Below are 24,689 nucleotides of genomic sequence, written 5' to 3'. Positions count from 1 at the left end.
CTGGAGACTGGCTAGGCCACTCCAGGACCTTGAAATGCTTCTTACGAAGCCACTCCTTCGTTGCCCGGGCGGTGTGTTTGGGATCATTGTCATGCTGAAAGACCCAGCCACGTTTCATCTTCAATGCCCTTGCTGATAGGAGGTTTTCACTAAAAATCTCACGATACATGGCCCCATTCATTCTTTCCTTTACACGGATCAGTCGTCCTGGTCCCTTTGCAGAAAAACAGCCCCAAAGCATGATGTTTCCACCCCCATGCTTCACAGTAGGTATGGTGTTCTTTGGATGCAACTCAGCATTCTTTGTCCTCCAAACACGACGAGTTGAGTTTTTACCAAAAAGTTATATTTTGGTTTCATCTGACCATATGACATTCTCCCAATCCTCTTCTGGATCATCCAAATGCACTCTAGCAAACTTCAGACGGGCCTGGACATGTACTGGCTTAAGCAGGGGGACACGTCTTGCACTGCAGGATTTGAGTCCCTGGCGGCGTAGTGTGTTACTGATGGTAGGCTTTGTTACTTTGGTCCCAGCTCTCTGCAGGTCATTCACTAGGTGTGGTTCTGGGATTTTTACTCACCGTTCTTGTGATCATTTTGACCCCACGGGGTGAGATCTTGCGTGGAGCCCCAGATCGAGGGAGATTATCAGTGGTCTTGTATGTCTTCCATTTCCTAATAATTGCTCCCACAGTTGATTTCTTCAAACCAAGCTGCTTACCTGTTGCAGATTCAGTCTTCCCAGCCTGGTGCAGGTCTACAATTTTGTTTCTGGTGTCCTTTGACAGCTCTTTGGTCTTGGCCATAGTGGAGTTTGGAGTGTGACTGTTTGAGGTTGTGGACAGGTGTCTTTTATACTGATAACAAGTTCAAACAGGTGCCATTAATACAGGTAACAAGTGGAGGACATAGGAGCCTCTTAAAGAAGAAGTTACAGGTCTGTGAGAGCCAGAAATCTTGCTTGTTTGTAGGTGACCAAATACTTATTTTCCACCATAATTTGCAAATAAATTCATTAAAAATCCTACAATGTGATTTTCTGGAATTTTTTTCCTCAATTTGTCTGTCATAGTTGACATGTACCTATGATGAAAATTACAGGCCTCTCTCAGCTTTTTAAGTGTGAGAACTTGCACAATTGGTGGCTGACTAAATACTTTTTTCCCCCACTATATCCCCTCCAGTCCCCAAACTCCAATATTTTCAGAACTCGCTTGTTCTAAGAAATTTGACCCTATCATCCAAACCCCAATGTAAATGGATCTTTAAGCTGCATTGACTCATTGTCAAAGTCCTGAATCCACTATAAGGCGATATTGTCACGGCCGTCTACGGAAGGAGTACCAAATTGTCCTCAGTCCTGATCAGTTTTATGGCTCCCAATCAGAGATACTCCTTCCCCAATGAATAACCCGCCCTACACGTGAATACAACCACATTCAAAGCACTAAAAGACATTGCCTCAAAGCGCATATCTGATCTACAAGCCCAACAGTGGTCTACTGAAACTACTGACCTCTACACCATCCTCAAAACCAGCAGTCTTCTTTTGGAGCCAGATTGGTCAGTGCTCCTGTATGGCACCAACATTGTGGATTTTCATCCAATACTTATGGACTATGAGAACATTCTTTGGACAATAAAATGAGGTGAAATGGAAGCTGGCTACAGTCTCAGTTTTATCCTCCAAGACAGTGTGAGGATGTGTAACAACAATACCTATGGTTTAACTTGATGATTAGGGCCAGATTACCGAACGGGCACGCAGGGCACATGCCCTGTGGGCCCCGACCTCCAGGGAATTTCATCATAACATCCAAAGCTAAAAGTATAGTGGATGTATATAAAAGTATGGGGACATTTTACAATTCGTGAGCTCGTTTCATAATTTGTGGCCATCTTTTATATCAATTTGTGCTCGTTTTGTAGAAATTCGTGAGCATGTTTTATATTTGGTGGGCATGTTTTATATCAATTTGTGAGCTTGTTTCAGTAATTAATGGGCATATTCTATATTACATGGGCACAATTTCAAATAAAATCTAATTTGTGTCACCTCCCGGGCTCTGTAACTTGCTCAGAATGACCTTACTTGAATTTATCAAGTTCCTTCAGACATAGAAATGTGATGAAGTGCTTACCTTGAGTGAGAAACACAGTAGCAAGCTTACAGAGGTAGACAGGACTCCAGTCATGTCATACTGAAAAACACCACTAGCTGGCGGACATACCATTTGCATAGATGGGACTACCCAAGAATTTAGGTGAGAAAATTTAAAGAAAGGGAAAGGGCTAGTCAGAGCACAAGTGGAAAAGCGTAGTCACTGGTGGGGATAAAAATAATGTTTGCTTCTTTCTTTCTGTTTGATTATCATTGGATTTGGGCTTTGTTGCCCTTGTTTACAGTGACCTAAATTATGCTCAAGTAAAAGATGGTGCCTCACAAACACGACCACCCAGAGTTTCTACCATTGGTTTCTACATCCAGCTTCTAATGGTGCATTTCCATACAAGATTTACACCGTAGTGTTTTATCCATCGCTCCGGCAGACCTGCTCTCACTTCGGGCCAAGGCAAGGCCCTGTGTTCTTTTCACCTGTCATTTACATAACAATGGCTAACTGTGAACTTTAACACCTTCTCACAAAGCAACAGACTTGAATGATGCAGAGGTTGTTGATTCCCTCGCCATAAGTCTTTAGAGCTGACATTAACATAAAACACAGTTGACACCCTGGCGTGGTGGTAATTATATATGGAAAAGCACCAGTAGAGGGAGCCATATCCCAATTTATGATCCTGGATCCACAAATCTATCAGCTAGGATCTAAATTCCTACAAGGTCTCACAGTCTCACATCAGAATTAGACGTTCATCCATGTTTCTCAAACTTCAAATTTCAAAGTTGTTCCAAACGTAACATTTCAAAGTGTTTAAGGTTAAGTTTAGGCGTTAACTCTGGATTATAAGGTTAGGGTTATGTTTAGGTATGAACGCCGAAATGTTAAGGTTAGGCATTAACTCCGAATGGTTAAGGTAAGGGTAAGGTTTGGGATAGGCTTAAAACAAGAATATCAAAAACTACTTTCTATCGCTGGATTCAACCATGAAACCTTTGGAATCAGAGGCAGATGCTTATCCCCATCCACAATGTTCTAGCAAAACCGAAACTTACTTAAAGGTAACAGCGCTCACTGTTGCCCCTAGTGGCCGGTTTCCACGTCATCTCCCAACATTCTCAGCCATAGATTGACGTTGAATACTGACTTGTATCACGGGTGATCTGCCTGCACAACTCTGATTCCATTCCAGTCTGGCTCAGCTCAGCGAATTTAGTAATTGGACATTTGAAAACGTAGCTAATGCAATTCAATGATATTGTTGTTTCCTGAACTGAGTGAACTCATTAACTGCATTTGACTTCATTTTCAGAGTTAATTGAGTTGAAATGGAATGAAGGTCAACCCTGCTAACCATGGTCCTTCACTGTAAAGTCTAGACCTTTCCCATCAAAACCCCAAGCCCCCATCCTTGTCTACAGTGTCTTCAGAAAGTATTCATACCCCTTGACTTTTCCCATTTTGTTGTGTTACTGCCTGAATTCAAAATGGATTAAATATATATTTTTCTCTCACCCAGCTAAACACAATACCCCATAATGAAAAGCGAAAACATGTTTTAAGAAATGTTTGCAAATTTATTGAAAATTAAATACAGAAATATCTCCTTTACATAAGTATTCACACCCTTGAGTCACCCGTGAGTCTTTCTGGGTAAGTCTCTAAGAGCTTTCCACACCTGGATTGTGCAACATTTGCCCGTTATTCTTTTCAATATTCTTCAAGCTCTATACCAGGCGGTGTCAGAGGAAGGCCCTAAAAATTGTCACAGCCACCCAAGTCATAGACTGTTGTCTCTGCTACCGCACAGTAAGCAGTCCCGGAGCGCCAAGTCTGGGGCCAAAAGGCTCCTTAACAGCTTCTACCCCTAAGCCATAATATTGCAGTTAACAGTTAATCAAATGGCTACCTGGACTATTTGCATTGACCCCTTATTTTATTCTTATTTATTCTTATTTTTTGCACTTACTGTCTTGCACAGGCTCGATATACACTCACTGGACTCTAACCACACACTCACACATACTACACTGACACTCCAAAACACACACACACACACACACACACACACACACACACACACACACACACACACACACACCACACATACACACTCACACATACTACACTGACACTCCAAAACACACACTTCTCAACCAAATGTGAGGCAACTGTTGTGAAAAAGGTATCGAGATTGTCAGCTACCACTTCCTTGTCAAACATGATTTCCCCATCAAGACCCAACTTTTGCAATTCGTTTTCTGTTTTCTGGTTGTGAACTTATCTACTGCTCATCTCTACAATGCACTATAAAGGCATTTATACATAATGGTGTTGCTTTTAACAAACAAATAATTAGGTCACCTTTGATTCAAAATTATGGGACGATAAACAAATAATATCTACATTGTAATACATTATTTTTATTGAAATGACTTCATAAAGACTGGAAAAGATGTAAGTTATTTTATCTCAGCATGTCTACAGATTCTCCCTTCTCCCTGTTTTTGTTTGCTTGGGAATGTTGATACTGGAGACTGTTATCAGAAGAAACTGTGTAACCTAGCATTTATAGTGGCTACGAAATGCATTGCAATTAATTGGAAGGTTGGTTATCCTCCAACAATGTCACAATGGATGGCAGAAATGTCAAGTTATGTATCACTAGATTTGATTTATTACCAGATTAAAGGTATACTGTGCAACTTTCATAAGGTCTGGATGCCTTATATGGAATACTGTACGACGAAAGAGTCTGTATTGAAAACATATCCACGTCAGTGGAGATACTTATTTAGGCAATCACTAGCTGCTAGGCTGCTCAGTCCTGGCCCTTCCATATGGTTGGTTGTCACTCTGGCATTGGCCTAACACAACTGAAACCAATAATGAATGTTTCACTAAGATCCTAAAGCTGAGTGGGATGTGTTGGGTTGGGGTCCTGCAGGGTGGTGGACCCTGTCGTGGAAATTCTAACCAGAAAGGAAGAGACTGTAGATTCTTGGGGGTAGGATATTTGTGCATTTATAACTTTCTCACTCATCATTATTCACGATTCATTCAGTATTATCCACATTCATTCATAGCATCCACATTCACGTAGAAGTGTTTAGAAACATATTTCCCCCCAAAAGAAAATCTACCAGCCAATCAGATTTTTTACCAGCCAAAATAAAGGATGAGCATGCTTTATGATGTTTCTAAAACAATAAATGTATTACTAGTAAGAAGTAATATGGTATACTGTTTAATTTCATTAAAACATTTCTGACCTGAGTCTTTTATCCAAAATATCACAGATGAGACAAAAAATTTCACCTGCCCCTTTAAAGGCGGGAGGTTACCATGGTAAAGTGACTGAGTCATTTTTGTGCCTGTGAGTAGTGGTGCACAACTCCAGGATTTTTGGAGTCGACTCCGACTCCTGTGATTGGAGTCGAAAGGAGTCGACTCTTGCTCAACTCCCAAAACACGCTGAAACGAATGTGCACACACATACACACCATCTCATTATTGCAGTCCTACTAGGAAGACTAAATTTGCATTCTAGAATACTGACATGAGCATGATGCTGCCTATTTGCCTGTAAAATGCCTATTTTGTTTGACTATAGAAAGAAGATGTGTAGGAAGTAGAATATTTCAGTGATATCCCATGGGATGATGCGGCGCACTCTACTCTGAAAAGCCTATTCTATACCATGATATAGCCCTATTCGGGTGGGTATTACTAGAGACGTTGGTTTTGTACTTATTATCCAAGCATGTGCGTTATTCCAGAGGACGATTCACACAGGATGAGTTTTTCCAAACTGCCCCCTGTTCTTTTAAATTAATATTTTTTTAATTAATTGAATCTTATGACGGAAGCCTGGAAGTTTTTATTGTAAGCGTGAAGATATTTCAACGGCATGTCTAGACAATAATAGGCTACACTGATAACTCGTGCATGGCTGCCAAATGTAGGCCTATAGGTCTCCCCATAATATTTAAATTGATAAAGTGTGATCATAATCATTATTTTAGCAATCCATCCATGGTAGACGTCCTTCCTAATAACAATGCCCCACATCCTGCTGATTTGAGCTGCTGAACCGTATTTGCACTTGACTGTGTTTATGGATGAGAAAGTGAACTTGCCATTTCCAAAAGGTTTAGCGGGGATGCTGCTTTGAGATCTATTGCCTAGGACAGGGCTCTCTTACCCTGTTCGTGGAGACCTAACATCCTGTAGGTTTTCACTCAAACCCTAATCTAGCGCATCTGATTCAATAATTAGCTGGTTGATAAGCTGAATCAGGTTAGTTACAACTGGGGTTGTCGGATCACCCCCCTCAAGCTGAACCTCGGCAAGACGGAGCTGCTCTTCCTCCCGGGGAAGGACTGCCCGCTCCATGATCTCGCCATCACGGTTGACAACTCCATTGTGTCCTCCTCCCAGAGTGCAAAGAACCCTGGCGTGACCCTGGACTATACCCTGTCGTTCTCCGCTAACATCAAAGCGGTGACCCGATCCTGCAGGTTCATGCTCTACAACATTCGCAGAGTACGACCCTACCTTACACAGAAAGCGGCACAGGTCCTCATCCAGGCACTTGTCATCTCCCGTCTGGATTACTGCAACTTGCTGTTGGCTGGGCTCCCTGCCTGTGCCATTAAACCCCTTCAACTTATCCAGAACGCTGCAGCCCGTCTGGTGTTCAACCTTCCCAAGTTATCTCATGTCACCCCGCTCCTCCGCACACTCCACTGGCTTCCAGTTGAGGCTCGCATCTACTACAAGACCATGGTGCTTGCCTACGGAGCTGTGAGGGGAACGGCACCTCCTTACCTTCAGGCTCTGATCAGACCCTACACCCAAACGAGGGCACTACGTTCATCCACCTCTGGCCTGCTAGCTCCCCTACCTCTACGGAAGCACAGTTCCCGCTCAGCCCAGTCAAAGCTATTCGCTGCTCTGGCACCCCAATGGTGGAACAAGCTCCCCCACGACGCCAGGACAGTGGAGTCACTCACCACCTTCCGGAGACACTTGAAACCCTACCTCTTTAAATAATACCTGGAATAGTATAAAAGTAATCCTTCTTCCCCCACCCCCCATAAAAAATTTAATAAAAATAAAAGTGGTTGTCCCACTTGCTATCATAAGTTGAATGCACCAATTTGTAAGTCGCTCTGGATAAGAGCGTCTGCTAAATCATGTAAATGTGAATGTAAATGTTGGAGCAAAAACCTACAGGAAGGTAGCTCTCCAGGAATATGGTTGGAGAGCCCTGACCTGGGACATCAACAGTCAGCCAGGGTTTCATTAAATAAATTATAGGCAATACCTTATATTGCACATTTCGGCCTAATTAAACTGATACATTTGGGGATGTTCAACTTCAATTCACTGGCACTATGAAGAACAGCTTAGCCATGCTCATTGATAGCCTAATATATACTTTAATATACTTTTGATGAATTTATGAGGCATTGCTAGATACAGATTACCAAGATACAGTATAGACCAGTGGTTCCCAACCAGGGGTACTAGGACCCCTGGGGGTACTTGGCATATCCACAGGGGGTACTTGAGAAGACTCATGAGACCATAGGTCTACTGGTAAAATGCACCAGGGGGTACTTCAGGGGTACTCCGGACAGAGCAAAAATCAGTTGGTGGTACAGTAACCCAAAAAGGTTGGGAACCACCGGTATAGCCTATGCGCACGGTTCTGACTGTCTCTCTGCCTGCCCAATCCTCTCTCTCCCTCGCCTGTGCCCCTTTCTTTTCGCTATGAAAAATGCTAGTGTGTGTTGGACTTCGGTCTGTTGCTTGTAGAATAGCTCAGCATACTCATTGAAAGCCCCTACTTTAGTGAACTTGCACAAGACATTGCAAGCCAAGAAATTGCGATATACAGCATTGCGATAGCCTATAGCCTACATCTTTTGATTACCGATGCACGGTTCTGACTGCCTGCCTGGTGGCCGACATGCCTACCTATGCCTGGCTTTGCCCCTCCCATCTCCCTCTCTCCCTCGCTAGCTCTATCTTTATTTTCTGTGAAAGATGCTAGAGTTTATGTTCTCGAAGTAGACTACGGACAATAGCTTCCTCCGTTGCAGAAAATACTGAATTTTAGGAGTCGGGGAGTCGATTCGGCCAAGCTTGACACCCAGAAATTGGAGTCGACACCGGGAGTCGACGGGCAAGGAGTCGACGAATCGATGCTTTTGGAGTCGACTCCCCACCACTACCTGTGAAATTGAGAGTCTGATTAGTAGCAGCTTTGTCTTCTCTTCCCTAGCAGTTGAAACTCAAACATTGAAAAACAACGTAGCTTGTGAACAAAACTATGTAAATAGCCATGAAACACAAGGACAAAAAGCAAAATTCATCAGTAGAAGAGAAGAGAGAGGTCCAAAGTGTAAGGTCGGTGAAGTAAGTCAGGCAGACAGTCGAAGACTCGTTGTGTTTCTTCGGCTCTAATAGTACAAAACCCTGCCCGTAGAAGATCACTTTTCCTGATAGGTCTGTGCCTGAGAGAGAGACAGTGACCGTAAATGAGAGAGAGACAAGCTCCGTAAATGTAATCTGTAATGTATGTGGCGTGAGAAAAGCAACTTGATCACAATTGTACAGACAAAGTCAGTAGGTATCTGAATTGGTACTTACATTTTCATGGATTGCACCTCCATCACGCGGTCGAGTCGTTGCCATTGTTATCAACATTCTACAGAAGCCGCAGCCACATTGATGTCCAAAAGTAAAACGGGGCTAATGACGTTGAATAGGAGCTATGACTGTTTCGCCTAAATTACACTATAGTGGCTTCGAAATACGATGACATTGCTAAAGTAGGCAAATATTTAGTAGGAAACAACTGCCATTATCATCATGTCATCGACTTCACTTTAGAAAGAAGGCAATGTTGTCATTAGCTAGCCAAGTTTGTAAATAATTCCTAGAAATGCGAACTTTAGCTAGCTAAATTTTGGTGGTCTCCACTCGATCTTAGCTAGCTAGCTAACGTTAAACTGCAACTAAAGTCAATCTGGCAACATCAAAATGAAGACACAAGGTTTTGCTACTAATAAGTTACCTTCTGTAGAAATGGCATCGTGTTTTCAAGCTACAGTAATGTACTTTAGACCAAATCTTCATCAGCGCATATTGAGGATGTATTGAGTAAATATTCAGCTGGCCATCAGTCCTAAAACGAACGTTCAAAACAATATTGTGATGAAACATGCAACCCATGTACAGCGAGGGAAAAAAGTATTTGATCCCCTGCTGATTTTGTACGTTTGCCCACTGACAAAGACATGATCAGTCCATAATTTTAATGCTAGGTTTATTTGAACAGTGAGAGACAGAATAACAACAAAAAAATCCAGAAAAACGCATGTCAAAAATGTTATAAATTGGAATGGGCTACAAGGTTGGAATGGGCTACAAGAACATCGCCAAGCAGCTTGGTGAGAAGGTGACAACAGTTGGTGCAATTATTCGCAAATGGAAGAAACACAAAATAACTGTCAATCTCCTTCGGCCTGGGGCTCCATGCAAGATCTCGCCTCGTGGAGTTGCAATGATCATGAGAACGGTGAGGAATCAGCCCAGAACTACACGGGAGGATCTTGTCAATGATCTCAAAGCAGCTGGGACCATAGTCACCAAGAAAACAATTGGTAACACACTACGCCGTGAAGGACTGAAATCCTGCAGCGCCCGCAAGGTCCCCCCTGCTCAAGAAAGCACATATACAGGGCCGTCTGAAGTTTGCCAATGAACATCTGAATGATTCAGAGGAGAACTGGGAGGAGTCTCGGAACCCAGAACCAAATTGTGCATGCATGCTGGCCAGCTACTAGATTTGGTTCTGGGGGCAGACCAACCTGGTCTCAGAGCATTTCGTATTATTCTGTTTCAATTCATATCTTATGTATTAATTTGTGGTTGTCCATCACCCATTTCATATGATATGTTACAAATAATATTATGTTACAAATTTGCAAAACGTACAATATGTTATGTTACGAATTCTAGCTAGGTGGCTAACGTTAGCTACCTGGTTAACATTAGCTAGGCTAGGGGTTAGGGTTTGGGTTAAGGTCAGGGTTAGGTTTAGAAGTTAGGTTAAAGGGTTAGGAGAATGGTTAGCTAAAAGGGTTAAGGTTAGGGTTAGCTAAAAGGGTTAGGTTTAGGGAAATGGTTAGCTAACATGCTAAGTAGCAAGTAGATGAAATGTTGCCTGTGATGAGATTTGAACTCGCAACCTTTGGGTTACTAGACATTCGCGTTATACGCCCACCTATCTACCCCGACCAACCACTGTACTTTAGTTTTTGCCTTAAGTAACCATCTGTCTTATGAACCATACGAAACACAACATATCATACTAAATTGAATTTCAGATTTACTTACAGAATAATACAAAATGCTCTGAGACCAGGTTGGGCAGACATAGTCATACTGTCTGTGTGTGTGTGTGTGTGTGTGTGTGTGTGTGTGTGTGTGTGTGTGTGTGTGTGTGTGTGTGTGTGTGTGTGTGTGTGTGTGTGTGTGTGTGTGTGTGTGTGTGTGTGTGTGTGTGTGTGTGTGTGTGTGTGTGTGTGCTATTTCCAAATTCTTTTGACTTGACAGAGCAGCCTGATATCAACCGAAGTAGGCTCACTTTCTGTACTTTAGTGTTTCTTTAATATTTGCTTTTTAGAGTCAAGGTAGGTCTAAGAGTAACACAAATGTTGAGTTAAGCATACAAACCTAACGCTAAATCACTAGCAGTTCAGTCCAGTTCCATTTATAGCGCAGCGCACTGGAAAGCCGACGATGCGGTGTTTAAAGGAATTTTCCTTGACGTATGCAGAGATCGAATTAACGATAAATTCTGCAGATGACCGCTCAATCGGATATTACCTTTAAATGTCAAGCGTGTTTAAGCGGATTGAATCCCGGCCTAAATCCACATTTGCCCGAAACATGAGATAAGGAGTAAGTTTGCCTAACCCCTAGCCGGAACAGTCCTTCGGAGATACTGTATGTCACAAATTCCTCCGAAGCTGCCTCCTCTCCTTGTTCGGGCAGGCTTCTGCGTTCATCGTCACCGGCCTTCTAGCCACTGCCGCTCCTCATCTCATCATTCAAATTGTTTTGTCTTGTTTATTACACACACCTGGTTCATATCCCCTTATCAGTACCTGTATAAGTGTTCCCTCTGCCCCCCTTGTCTTTGTGTGTGATTGTTCTTTGTGGAGGTATTCGCATGCTCGGTTGAGCATTTTATTATTTTTATCCCCAGGAACATTTACCCGTGTATGTTTGGTTCCCAGTACGCATTTAAGTCGCCCTGGGATCGTGTTTACGCATTGCTGCGGACTACCTTGTTGAGCTGATTAAAGCATATTCCTTCTTCACACTCCTGTGCTTTACTCCTTTCATCCCCTCGCCCACACTGTATCTACCACTATTATAAGCAGTCGGATTCAATGTGTAAATACCAATCATTTAAGTGATCAAAAATGTATGTAACTATCCTACAATAAAATAAAATTGTATTCCATGTTTAATCTGTGACAGGTAGGACTTTAAGTAGCGCAAGCCAGAGCAAGGGCCTCTTGTAACAAAGGAATATTCTTAATTGGGAAAAAGTCTGTCCTCTCCTCGACTTCTCCTTCCTCCTCTCATCCGTGACCGTAAACCGTTAAGTGGTCGCGTGTGTGTCAATTCGTTAATACACTGTAGGTGAATGGAGGAGTTTGCTCCTCTCATCAATTTCCTCCTCTGGTGGATGATCCTCAGGTGTATCTTATCGCGGAAGAGTTTAGAAATCCACATCACCCCCTTTGAAAGAGCTGTTGTTTTTCTCTTAAAAACGACATGCTACTTAATTATAAAATGTTTAGCAGAACTAGCTCAATTTATTTTTACCTCTTTACACATATATTATGTGATTATGTGATTCCTCCTCTGTAAACGTAATTTGCTTGAGTCTCATTTCATACGAGCGCATGTTTCCACGTTACCACAACCTCTGTCTTCTCCTCGATGGGGAGAAGACAGAGGAGAGGACGTGAGGAATTTAGCAAATTCCAATTGAGATTCTCCCTAGGCCTTTTCTCAAATGGATTTCATTGACTCCTTGCGTGTGACTAACTAATGTACGTACTGTACGTACTAATGTACAAATGGACGGAGACAGATCCATAGTCCCCCTCCGATTTCATCATGGGGGACAATGAGTGAGCCGTCCGATTTCAAATAAACCTATAATGAAGTCACCAACAAAGCTTAATTTAATTCCACACAAACCTTTTTTATTGTCGAATGAACCAGTAATGTCATCATCATAAAGTCTCCAGTATTTAGAAGCTGTCACTTTCAACTGCTCTTTTTGCAGACATGTTTGTCCATAAACGGGCATACTGTGGCGCCACACCCCAAACACACCTCCAGAGAGTGGCCAATCGGTGTCTGCTTCTTGCACCGCTTACACCCGGCCACAATCCCTGCTCGTGTCCCCGCCCACTTGACTCCGCCCCCTGTCTCTGCTGACTGATGAGCTTCTCGAGGGCGTGCTTCGTGGCTGGGTCGCCACAGTGCGCGATGCCATTCACCGCCACCCGCTGGGGGTCTTTCACGCAGTCCTCCTCACGCCCATTGACGGTGGAGGGCAGCCAGGCCGTATCGTGAGCCGCTCTGTTGCCACGAGTGCCACATTGCTACATTCTGCCCATCCATCTTCTTCACGCGGCCCACCCGGACCTTCAGCTGCAGTACCACGTGTTCCACAGAGGGGCAACCACTGGGGTAGCCCTGTGCCTTGGCTATGTCCCGGCTGCAGTAACCCCGGGCCCAACGTGCCCCCCCGCCGAGGGTTGGAACCCCCCTGTGATGATGGCTCGGGCTCTGTCACGGTGGGTTCCATGGTACATGGTGTAGCCTTGTCTGCCCACGCGGTGCCTGACCAGGTTTCAGGACACTCTGCTTCTCAACCACAGCCTCCCAACCGCTGAACTGCACCGACTTCGCTGGCATGGCTCTGCTAACGGACACACAGTTGACACCAATTTGTAAACAGATGATATCAATCAATCAAATGTATTTATAAAGACCTTTATACATCAGTAGTTATCACAAAGTGCTTTACAGTAACCCAGCCTAGACCCCAAAGTGCAAGCGAAGCAGAAGTGAGAGCACAGAGGCTTGGAAAAACTCCCATCAAGGAAGAAACCTGGAGAGGAACCCAGCTCAGAGAGAGGGGTGGCCTATCCTCTTCTGGCTGTACCGGGTTAGGCTATATGTGTTGTACACATACAGCAATAATATATTTATTGGGGGAAAAACATATTGAAGATGTAGACATAGAGAGGTTTTCTTTTCTAAAATCTCCCAACTCAAATGATTATTTACTCAAGTATGTTTCCATGATTTATTCCCCCCAAAAAGATAATTGACTAAGGCTTAATTCAATCCGTAGCGCTGAAGATCCGCTTTATAGGGCGGTTGACAAAGGCAATGTTCCCGCAGTTGCGAGACTGCATTCACGGTAAACGCTGAATATGTCGGCTCAATCAGAAATTATCTTTAAACGTGAAGTACAACACATATATTCTCTACTGATTGAATCAAGCCTTAAGTGTGCTAATTTGAGTACAAAGTATGATATCATAATGTATACAAAGTATACAAGGTGTCACTGAACAACACAAACCTTTTCCTTTTTACTGAACTAAACTCCATCTTCTCCCTCTATAGAGAGTTATTTGTATAGTCACCACCAGGGCTGGGGTCAATTCAGGGAATAATTTAATTCAAATCTCCCATCATTTATTATGAAGACTTTTCATTTTTACTGAACTAACTGAATGAAAGTCAACCCTGATCACCATAGCAGCTGTACAGCGTTAATCTGACAGGACTGAGTGAAAGCAAAACATACATATAGATAGTAACAACAATAAATGCAGTACTGTATAGTTACTACTATAGAAAAACTAAAATATATGCCTTATAGATCCAAATGTGGTACAACTGACTGGCTGTGGAAAAGTTGCTAAAATATTTTGACATTGTTTCTACCTTTCTCTCGTAATGAACCTACTTGTTCTGCCTCCAATGTTTTGACAGTGTTTCTCAGATAGTTTCACTTTTGATTTTTCAGGTCAACTCTGCTTCCTTGTGTGGCATCCATGGACATCATACCCAATAGAATTTCTTCAAACAATATCCCGTTTGCTTTAGAGATCACATTCACTTTCATTTTAAAGTGCTGTACACAGAATCCCACATTCTTGTATTCATGCTATTCCATATCGTAAGGTAAGACGATAGGTCCATTCTCATGGTATGACATACCAGGCAATGTTTCCCTCTAGTGATTTTTTGGGGACACAGCATGTTTTATTTGTTCATTGGTCATCAGGGTTGTGGTTAATTCCATTTAAATTCCAGTCAATTCAGAAACTAAACCAGATTAAATTACACATTTTCCTCATTGAAAAACATTTAAGAGAATTGGAATTGGAATTTCAGTGTAGTTCCTGAATTGACTGGAATTTAAATGGAATTGACCTCAACCCTGACGTTCATAAACAAAAAGTATGCTCAGCTGGAAAGAGAAAAACAGAGACAGAGGAAAATCTTTTTTTTTCAACACTATGGAAGTAGTGTAATATAAAGATAATTGATGTGTGAGAATGTGTGTATATACATTATATATAATACACTGAACAAAAATATAAACGCAACATGCAACAATTTCTAAGATTTTACTGAGTTGCAGTTCATATGAGCAAATCTGTCAATTGAAATAAATAAATTAGGCCCTAATCTATGGATTTCACATGACTGGAAATACAGATATGCATCTGTTGGTCACAGATACCTTAAAAAAAAAGGTAGGGGTGTGGATCAGAAAACAAGTCAGTATCTGGTGTGACCACCATTTGCCTCATGCAGTGCGACACATCTCCTTCGCATAGAGTTGATCAGGCTGTTGATTGTGGCCTGTGGAATGTTGGCCCACCCCTCTTCAATGGCTGTGCAAAATTGCTGGATATTGCCGGGAACTGGAACACGCTGTCGTACACGTCAATCCAGAGAATCCCTAACATGCTCAATGGGTGACATGTCTGTTGAGTATCCAGGCCAAGGAAGATCTGGAACATTTTCAGCTTCCAGGAATTGTGTACAGATCCGATGACATGGGGCCGTGCATTATCATGCTGAAACATGAGGTGATGGCGGTGGATTAATGGCACGACAATGGGCCTCAGGATCTCGTCACAGTATCTCTGTGCATTCAAATTGCCTTAGATAAAATGCAATTGTGTTTGTTGTCTGAGGCTTATGCCTGCCCATGCCATAACCCCACCCCCACCATGGGGTACTCTGTTCACAGCGTTGACATCAGCAAACCGCTCGCTGTCTGCCATCTGCCCGGTACAGTTGAAACTGGGATTCATCCGTGAAGAGCAAACTTCTCCAGCGTGCAAGTGGCCATCGAAGGTGAGCATTTGCCCAATTAAGTCGGTTACGATGCTGAACTGCAGTCAGGTCAAGACCATGGTGAGGACGACAAGTATGCAGATGAGCTTCCCTGAGACGGTTTCTGACAGTTTGTGCAGAAATTCTTTGGTTGTGCAAACCCACAGTTTCATCAGCTGTCTGGGTGGCTGGTCTCAGATGATCCCGCTGGTGAAGAAACTGGATGTGGAGCCTCCTGTAGCTCAGTTGGTAGAGCATGGCGCTTGCAACGCCAGGGTTGTGGGTTCGATTCCCACGGGGGGCCAATATGAAAAATGTATGCACTCACTAACTGTAAATCGCTCTGGATAAGAGCGTCTGCTAAATGACTAAAATGACCTGGACTGGCGTGGTTACACGTGGTCTACGGTTGTGAGGCTGATTGGACGTACTACCAAAGTCTCTAAAACAACGTTGGAGGTGGTTTATGGTAGAGAAATGAACATTCTGTTCTCTGGCAACAGCTCTGGTGGACAGACCTCTGTGGCATTGTGTTGTGTGACAAAACTGCACATTTTAGAGTGGCCTTTTATTGTCTCCAGCACAAGGTGCACCTGTGTAATTATCATGCTGTTTAATCAGCTTCTTGATATGCCACAGCTGTCAGGTGGATGGATTATCTTGGTTATCTAAGGAGAAATGTGTGCACAGAATTTGAGAGAATTAAGATTTTATGCGTATGGAAAATTTCTGGGATCTTTAATTTCAGCTCATGAAACATGGGACCAACACTTTACATGTTGCGTTTATATTTTTCTTCAGTGTATATTTATATAGTATTTAAAAATTCATCACATATTTATGATTTTATATGGGAATCAAAAAGCTTTCATGAATGTTCACCATGTGCTGATGTGCTAATCAACACTGTCAACAGACCCCATTATGACATCACAATGTAACGGAACCCTTGCCATGATGTCATTGCTGGTTCAATCTGACTGGCAAAATTCTATTTCCACTCATTTTATGATAGATCTCTCAGAGATAGGTTAAGTTCTTATTTAGAAAGTGTTAATATTTATCATCAATGGCTTATCGAGGAAGAAAAACAAGTGAGTTTGACAAACTCCAGAAGGAGAACTCTAAGATGAAGAGTGTCATCGAAAACTTGAGGAAGCAAAACATGGCTTTAAACCAACAGGGTGACCAGGACAAGTCTTCAAGTTTTGTAAGGCTCATCAGTTTTTCAAAAGTTTTTCAAAAATATCACTCTGTTTATTTTGTGGTTTCATAGATATACAGTAGGCTTACATCCATAAAATCTTTAGCTTAAAAGCTTTATATGACACACTGTAGAAACTATTTTGACTACTTCACTTCTGCTATTCATTTCACCATTGTGATCCAGGGCTATCAGGAGAGCTACACAATCCCAGAAGGCCATCGTGGCTTCATCAGTGACGCCAGACTTCGGCAGATGCAGAGAGCTGAGAGAGAGGCCATGGAAGCAAAGCAAAGGAAGATAAGTGCTGTCCACGAGAATTACGTCCGGACTGCTCTCGTCGGTGTTGGCAGCACCTTCGGCGCACCACTTCATCCCCACTATGCAGTGCACTCTGCCCCGAAAGCTCCGCTAAGGCCTTTGCCACGAAGGCTTGAACACATAGCTCTGGCCCCACTGAAGAACGTGGTGGGGGTGGACGGAGCCCAAGTTCGACCCGGATCTCACTCTCTGGAGTCCATCCAGGTAAAGAAGTCATTCAGCAGTAGTAGCGTGCATCCTGTCCCCGACCCTTCCACTGGAGCTCCCTCCAAAAGGGGCAAGAAGAGGAAGGGCAGGCGGGGGAGTCAAGGCCCTGAAAGTCCATTCGGACCAGGGCTGTGCTGACAACAACGGACCCATTGACCTGTTGGAGGAGGTGAGGGCCATGGAGGCTCACCTGAAGGAGGAGGCCTGGAAGGTAGGATGGACTTCAATTTATTGTAAATGTGCAGATTTGCAGTTCGGGATTATACTTGGACTGATAAATTGCCAAACTAGACAGTGGTTCCATGTCTTAGGACACTGTCTATGACAGCATGATAGAATAGATCATAGAATACAAGATCTCTCTATGTATTAGTTTATGTATATAGTTCTATATGTATTTCTATGATAGGAGCATTATTTTTTGGTCTACTCCAAAGGTGGTACATGCGGTGAAGGCCATGGGCAGGAGAAGTTTGAGCCCGGTCATGTCTATGGGGGAAATAGCCACCAGCTCTCTGGGAAGCCTGAGCTCAGTGGATATGAACACCCCTGAGGAGCTCCGTGACTACTTGGATGTCGGGACCCCGGTCACGCCGCGTGACCCCACACCCAGGCCTACTCCCCCTCCTACCAAGCCCAGGAGCCAACTGGCTCGGCCTATAAGGTTCCTTAGTCTGCCAAAGGCTGCCACCGGCTCAGGTCAGTCCCTCTCATGTACTCACACTAATGGGAATTCGACGGGGAGATGACGCTACAGTGAGGGAAAAAAGTATTTGATCCCCTGCTGATTTTGTACGTTTGCCCACTGACAAATAAATGATCAGTCTATAATTTTAATGGTAGGTTTATTTGAACAGTGAGAGACAGAATAACAACAAAAAAATCCAGAAAAACGCATGTCAAAAATGTTATAAATTGATTTCATTTTATTGAGGGAAATAAATATTTGACCCCCTCTCAATCAGAAAGATTTCTGGCTCCCAGGTGTCTTTTATACAGGTAACGAGCTGAGATTAGGAGCACACTCTTAAAGGGAGCGCTCCTAATCTCAGTTTGTTACCTGTATAAAAGACACCTGTCCACAGAAGCAATCAATCAATCAGATTCCAAACTCTCCACCATGGCCAAGACCAAAGAGCTCTCCAAGGATGTCAGGGACAAGATTGTAGACCTACACAAGGCTGGAATGGGCTACAAGACCATCGCCAAGCAGCTTGGTGAGAAGGTGACAACAGTTGGTGCGATTATTCGCAAATGGAAAAAACACAAAATAACTGTCAATCTCCCTCGGCCTGGGGCTCCATGCAATATCTCACCTCGTGGAGTTGCAATGATCATGAGAACGGTGAGGAATCAGCCCAGAACTACACGGGAGGATCTTGTCAATTATCTCAAGGCAGCTGGGACCATAGTCACCAAGAAAACAATTGGTAACACACTACGCCGTGAAGGACTGAAATCCTGCAGTGCCCGTAAGGTCCCCCTGCTGAAGAAAGCACATATATAGGCCCGTCTGAAGTTTGCCAATGAACATCTGAATGATTCAGAGGAGAACTGGGTGAAAGTGTTGTGGTCAGATGAGACCGAAATCGAGCTCTTTGGCATCAACTCAACTCGCCGTGTTTGGAGGAGGAGGAATGCTGCCCATGACCCCAAGAACACCATCCCCACCGTCAAACATGGAGGTGGAAACATTATGCTTTGGGGGTGTTTTTCTGCTAAGGGGACAGGACAACTTCACCGCATCAAAGGGAAGATGGACGGGGCCATGTACCGTCAAATCTTGGGTGAGAACTTCCTCCCCTCAGCCAGGGCATTGAAAATGGGTCGTGGATGGGTATTCCAGCATGACAATGACCCCAAACACACGGCCAAGGCAACAAAGGAGTGGATCAAGAAGAAGCACATTAAGGTGCTGGAGTGGCCTAGCCAGTCTCCAGACCTTAATCCCATACAAAATCTGTGGAGGCAGCTGAAGGTTTGAGTTGCCAAACATCAGGCTCGAAACCATAATGACTTTGAGAAGATCTGCAAAGAGGAGTGGGACAAAATCCCTCCTGAGATGTGTGCAAACCTGGTGGCCAACTACAAGAAACGTCTGACCTCTGTAATTGCCAACAAGGGTTTTGCCACCAAGTACTAAGTACTGTTTTGCAGAGGGGTCAAATACTTATTTCCCTCATTAAAATGCAAATCAATTTATAACATTTTTGACATGCGTTTTTCTGGATTTTTTTGTTGTTATTCTGTCTCTCTCTGTTCAAATAAACCTAACATTAAAATTATAGACTGATCATGTCTTTGTCAGTGGGCAAACGTACAAAATCAGCAGGGGATCAAATACTTTTTCCCTCACTGTAGGTAGATTGATAGGAAGACAGTAGAAAGGGAAGGGACACATAGCTTTTCATATGACTTTTTTTCCCAGCTTAGCCCAAGGCTAAGACATTTTTCCACATTTGCTTTGCTTGTTTCACATTGAGATAGTCTTTGCTGAAGGCTAACTGGGTGAGCACCAAAAAATGTGTGCTAAATTTAGAATTATATGATGTCATAATGAACTAAGATGTTCTAGTTTTAAAAGCTAAAAACAGATATGGAAATTAATAAATACATAAATATAAATATAAATATATATATATATATACAGTGGGGGAAAAAAGTATTTAGTCAGCCACCAACTGTGCAAGTTCTCCCACTTAAAAAGATGAGAGAGGCCTGTAATTTTCATCATAGGTACACGTCAACTATGACAGACAAATTGAGAATAAAAAAATCCAGAAAATCACATTGTAGGATTTTTAATGAATTTATTTGCATATTATGGTGGAAAATAAGTATTTGGTCACCTACAAACAAGCAAGATTTCTGGCTCTCACAGACCTGTAACTTCTTCTTTAAGAGGCTCCTCTGTCCTCCACTAGTTACCTGTATTAATGGCACCTGTTTGAACTTGTTATCAGTATAAAAGACTCCTGTCCACAACCTCAAACAGTCACACTCCAAACTCCACTATGGCCAAGACCAAAGAGCTGTCAAAGGACACCAGAAACAAAATTGTAGACCTGCACCAGGCTGGGAAGACTGAATCTGCAATAGGTAAGCAGCTTGGTTTGAAGAAATCAACTGTGGGAGCAATTATTAGGAAATGGAAGACATACAAGACCACTGATAATCTCCCTCGATCTGGGGCTCCACGCAAGATCTCACCCCGTGGGTCAAAATGATCACAAGAACGGTGAGCAAAAATCCCAGAACCACACGGGGGGACCTAGTGAATGACCTGCAGAGAGCTGGGACCAAAGTAACAAAGCCTACCATCAGTAACACACTACGCCGCCAGGGACTCAAATCCTGCAGTGCCAGACGTGTCCCCCCTGCTTAAGCCAGTACATGTCCAGGCCCGTCTGAAGTTTTGCTAGAGTGCATTTGGATGATCCAGAAGAGGATTGGGACAATGTCATATGGTCAGATGAAACCAAAATATAACTTTTTGGTAAAAACTCAACTCAGTCGTGTTTGGAGGACAAAGAATGCTGAGTTGCATCCAAAGAACACCGTACCTACTGTGAAGCATGGGGGTGGAAACATCATGCTTTGGGGCTGTTTTTCTGCAAAGGGACCAGGACGACTGATCCGTGTAAAGGAAAGAATGAATGGGGCCATGTATCGTGAGATTTTGAGTGAAAACCTCCTTCCATCAGCAAGGGCATTGAAGATGAAACGTGGCTGGGTCTTTCAGCATGACAATGATCCCAAACACACCGCCCGGGCAACAAAGGATTGGCTTCGTAGGGAGCATTTCAAGGTCCTGGAGTGGCCTAGCCAGTCTCCAGATCTCAACCCCATAGAACATCTTTGGAGGGAGTTGACAGTCTGTGTTGTCCAGCGACAGCACCAAAACATCACTGCTCTAGAGGAGATCTGCATGGAGGAATGGGCCAAAAACCAGCAACAGTGTGTGAAAACCTTGTGAAGACTTACAGAAAACGTTTGACCTGTGTCATTGCCAACAAAGGGTATATAACAAAAGTATTGAGAAACGTTTGTTATTGACCAAATACTTATTTTCCACCATAATTTGCAAATAAATTCATTAAAAATCCTACAATGTGATTTTCTGGATTTTTTTTCTCATTTTGTCTGTCATAGTTGACGTGTACCTATGATGAAAATTACAGGCCTCTCTCGTCTTTTTAAGTGGGAGAACTTGCACAATTGGTGGCTGACTAAATACTTTTTTTCCCCACTGTATATATATATATATATTTATATATACACTGCTCAAAAAAATTAAGGGAACACTTAAACAACACATCCTAGATCTGAATGAATGAAATAATCTTATTAAATACTTTTTTTCGTTACATAGTTGAATGTGCTGACAACAAAATCACACAAAAATGATCAATGGAAATCAAATGTATCAACCCATGGAGGTCTGGATTTGGAGTCACCCTCAAAATTAAAGTGGAAAACCACACTACAGGCTGATCCAACTTTGATGTAATGTCCTTAAAACAAGTCAAAATGAGGCTCAGTAGTGTGTGTGGCCTCCACGTGCCTGTATGACCTCCCTACAACGCTTGGGCATGCTCCTGATGAGGTGGCGGATGGTCTCCTGAGGATCTCCTCCCAGACCTGGACTAAAGCATCCGCCCAACTCCTGGACAGTCTGTGGTGCAACGTGGCATTGGTGGATGGAGCGAGACATGATGTCCCAGATGTGCTCAATTGGATTCAGGTCTGAGGCAACGGGCGGGCCAGTCCATAGCATCAATGCCTTCCTCTTGCAGGAACTGCTGACACCTCCAGCCACATGAGGTCTAGCATTGTCTTGCATTAGGAGGAACCCAGGGCCAACCGCCACCACCATATGGTCTCACAAGGGGTCTGAGGTACTCATCTCGGTACCTAATGGCAGTCAGGCTACCTCTGGCGAGCACATGGAGGGCTGTGCGGCCCCCCAAAGAAATGCCACCTCACACCATGACTGACCCACCGCCAAACTGGTCATGCTGGAGGATGTTGCAGGCAGCAGAACGTTCTCCACGGCGTCTCCAGACTCTGTCACATCTGTCACATGTGCTCAGTGTGAACCTGCTTTCATCTGTGAAGAGCACAGGGCGCCAGTGGCGAATTTGCCAATCTTGGTGTTCTCTGGCAAATACCAAACGTTCTGCACGGTGTTGGGCTGTAAGCACAACCCCCACCTGTGGATGTCGGGCCCTCATACCACCCTCATGGAGTCTGTTTCTGACCGTTTGAGCAGACACATGCACATTTGTGGCCTGCTGGAGGTTATTTTGCAGGGCTCTGGCAGTGCTCCTCCTGCTCCTCCTTGCAGAAAGGCGGAGGTAGCGGTCCTGCAGCTGGGTTGTTGCCCTCCTACGGCCTCCTCCACGTCTCCTGATGTACTGGCCTGTCTCCTGGTAGCGCCTCCATGCTCTGGACACTACGCTGACAGACACAGCAAACCTTCTTGCCACAGCTTGCATTGATGTGCCATCCTGGATGAGCTGCACTACCTGAGCCACTTGTGTGGGTTGTAGACTCCGTCTCATGCTACCACTGGAGTGAAAGCACCGCCAGCATTCAAAAGTGACCAAAACATCAGCCAGGAAGCATAGGAACTGAGAAGTGGTCTGTGGTCACCACCTGCAGAACCACTTCTTTATTGGGGGTGTCTTGCTAATTGCCTATAATTTCCACCTGTTGTCTATTCCATTTGCACAACAGCATGTGACATTTATTGTCAATCAGTGTTGCTTCCTAAGTGGACAGTTTGATTTCACAGAAGTGTGATTGACTTGGGGTTACATTGTGTTGTTTAAGTGTTCCCTTAATTTTTTTGAGCAGTGTATATATATATATATATATATATATATATATACAGTTCACAGACAGATAGATGTCCACTGTCAACCTATAGACAAGAAGTTAGCCAGTGAGCCAAAGGACCAAATAAAGACCAGCTTGCAGCCCCTGTCCAACCCAGAGCAGGCCCTGACTAAGACCTTCCAGCTGCTCCGCTCTGATGACTGGTGAGCATTCACTGTAGACAAGACCAATGGAGCTCGGCTAAAGGAAGCACAGTGTAGTGTCCTTGTAAATGTAGATTTTAGCTACAGAGCGTAGAAACTACAGGGAATCCTAATTGATGAACATCATCATAATGTTTTTCAATGGAAAATGTTGTGGAAATTGCTTATGTTTCTTTCTCTGAATTGCAGGGAGAAGAAGATCGAGGGCTTGACCTCTCTCCGTGCGTTGGCTCAGAACCACATGGACATGATGATGCCTAAACTCCATGATATCTGCCTTGCTATTATAAATGAGGTAGCTGTATTCATTCACTGCCCTATTTATTCATCTGCACAAATCTGCTACATTTGGAGAACAAGTCAAGACAAATGATTGTGTCATGTTTCTGATGTTAGCGGGTTGTACTGCGTCAACATTAATAGCTGGTCCTGTGTGTTATTATGATTCAGGTGAAGAACCTGCGCTCTGCAGTGTCCTCTGCTGCCATGGCCACACTGGGTGACATGTACGCCTACCTCCAGAGGGCCATGGACAGTGAGGTGGAGGGGGACGGCACGCGTGCTGCTGCACAAAGCCAGCGAGTCCAACACCTTCATCCGGCAGGGCGCAAACTTTGCCCTGGGTCACATGGTGCAGAGCTGCACCCCTACCCGTGTCATGAAAGCCCTGCTGGTCGGTGGGCTGAGGTAAAGAGGGAGAGGGATCAATTAACAGTCACTCTCTAAGGGGTAGATCCTAACTTCCACAAATGTTCACTTTGTCTCACATTGAAAGTTTGACTCGAGTTGTAGTTAGGATTCACTCCAAACAGCCCTGATGTGACAATGCAATAGATACCGTAATTTTCGGACTATAAGCCGCGCCTTTTTTCCCATTTTTCAACCCTGCGGCTTATATAACGGTGCGGCTAATCTATGGATTTTTACAGCTAACGGCCACTAGAAGACCTCCTAAATCTATGGATTTTACAGGTTACAGTCCACCAACTTTAACTCTATGGGCTCTCATGACCGGTCCACGCCCCCCACCTTTAGCGGCGGGCTCCAGCAGGAAAAGCTGGAGGCCGGAAAAGAGTGAGACAGGTAGCGCGCAAAAGTAAAAGTGGAACCGAGAGTGGTACGAGAGACAGAACGAGAGACAGAACGAGAGCAAGACAGACAGACATTACGAGAGCGAGACAGTTTGTCTCTTTCCCGACAATCCCCCTCTGTGCACGAACCCTTACATATGGTAATTAAACATTAAAACACCTGCGGCTTATAGTCCAGTGCGGCTTATATATGTACACAATCATTCAATATCATTCAATTTAGCTG

At 43.7% G+C, this 24,689-nt stretch overlaps 1 protein-coding gene and 1 pseudogene across 1 annotated transcript; one reads left to right on the top strand and one right to left on the bottom strand.

Moving 5' to 3' along the window:
• Nucleotides 1-12,472: 12,472 nt before the first annotated feature.
• Nucleotides 12,473-14,438, bottom strand: LOC123485280 (annotated as a pseudogene).
• A 3,003-nt stretch (nucleotides 14,439-17,441) lies between these two features.
• Nucleotides 17,442-24,059, top strand: LOC123485275 (TOG array regulator of axonemal microtubules protein 2-like; the record flags this gene model as incomplete). Its single annotated transcript, XM_045216227.1, has 5 exons — nucleotides 17,442-17,539; nucleotides 17,766-18,027; nucleotides 23,261-23,372; nucleotides 23,562-23,667; nucleotides 23,823-24,059. Coding segments are annotated over exons 1-5 (750 nt in total), but the record flags the coding sequence as incomplete, so codon positions are not given.
• Nucleotides 24,060-24,689: the final 630 nt, after the last annotated feature.

The sequence above is a fragment of the Coregonus clupeaformis genome, unplaced genomic scaffold, assembly GCF_020615455.1.
Source record: "Coregonus clupeaformis isolate EN_2021a unplaced genomic scaffold, ASM2061545v1 scaf0642, whole genome shotgun sequence".
Classification (NCBI taxonomy): domain Eukaryota; kingdom Metazoa; phylum Chordata; class Actinopteri; order Salmoniformes; family Salmonidae; genus Coregonus; species Coregonus clupeaformis.
Note: the sequence above shows the minus strand (reverse complement) of the source record. Positions and strands in the feature narration are given on the sequence as shown.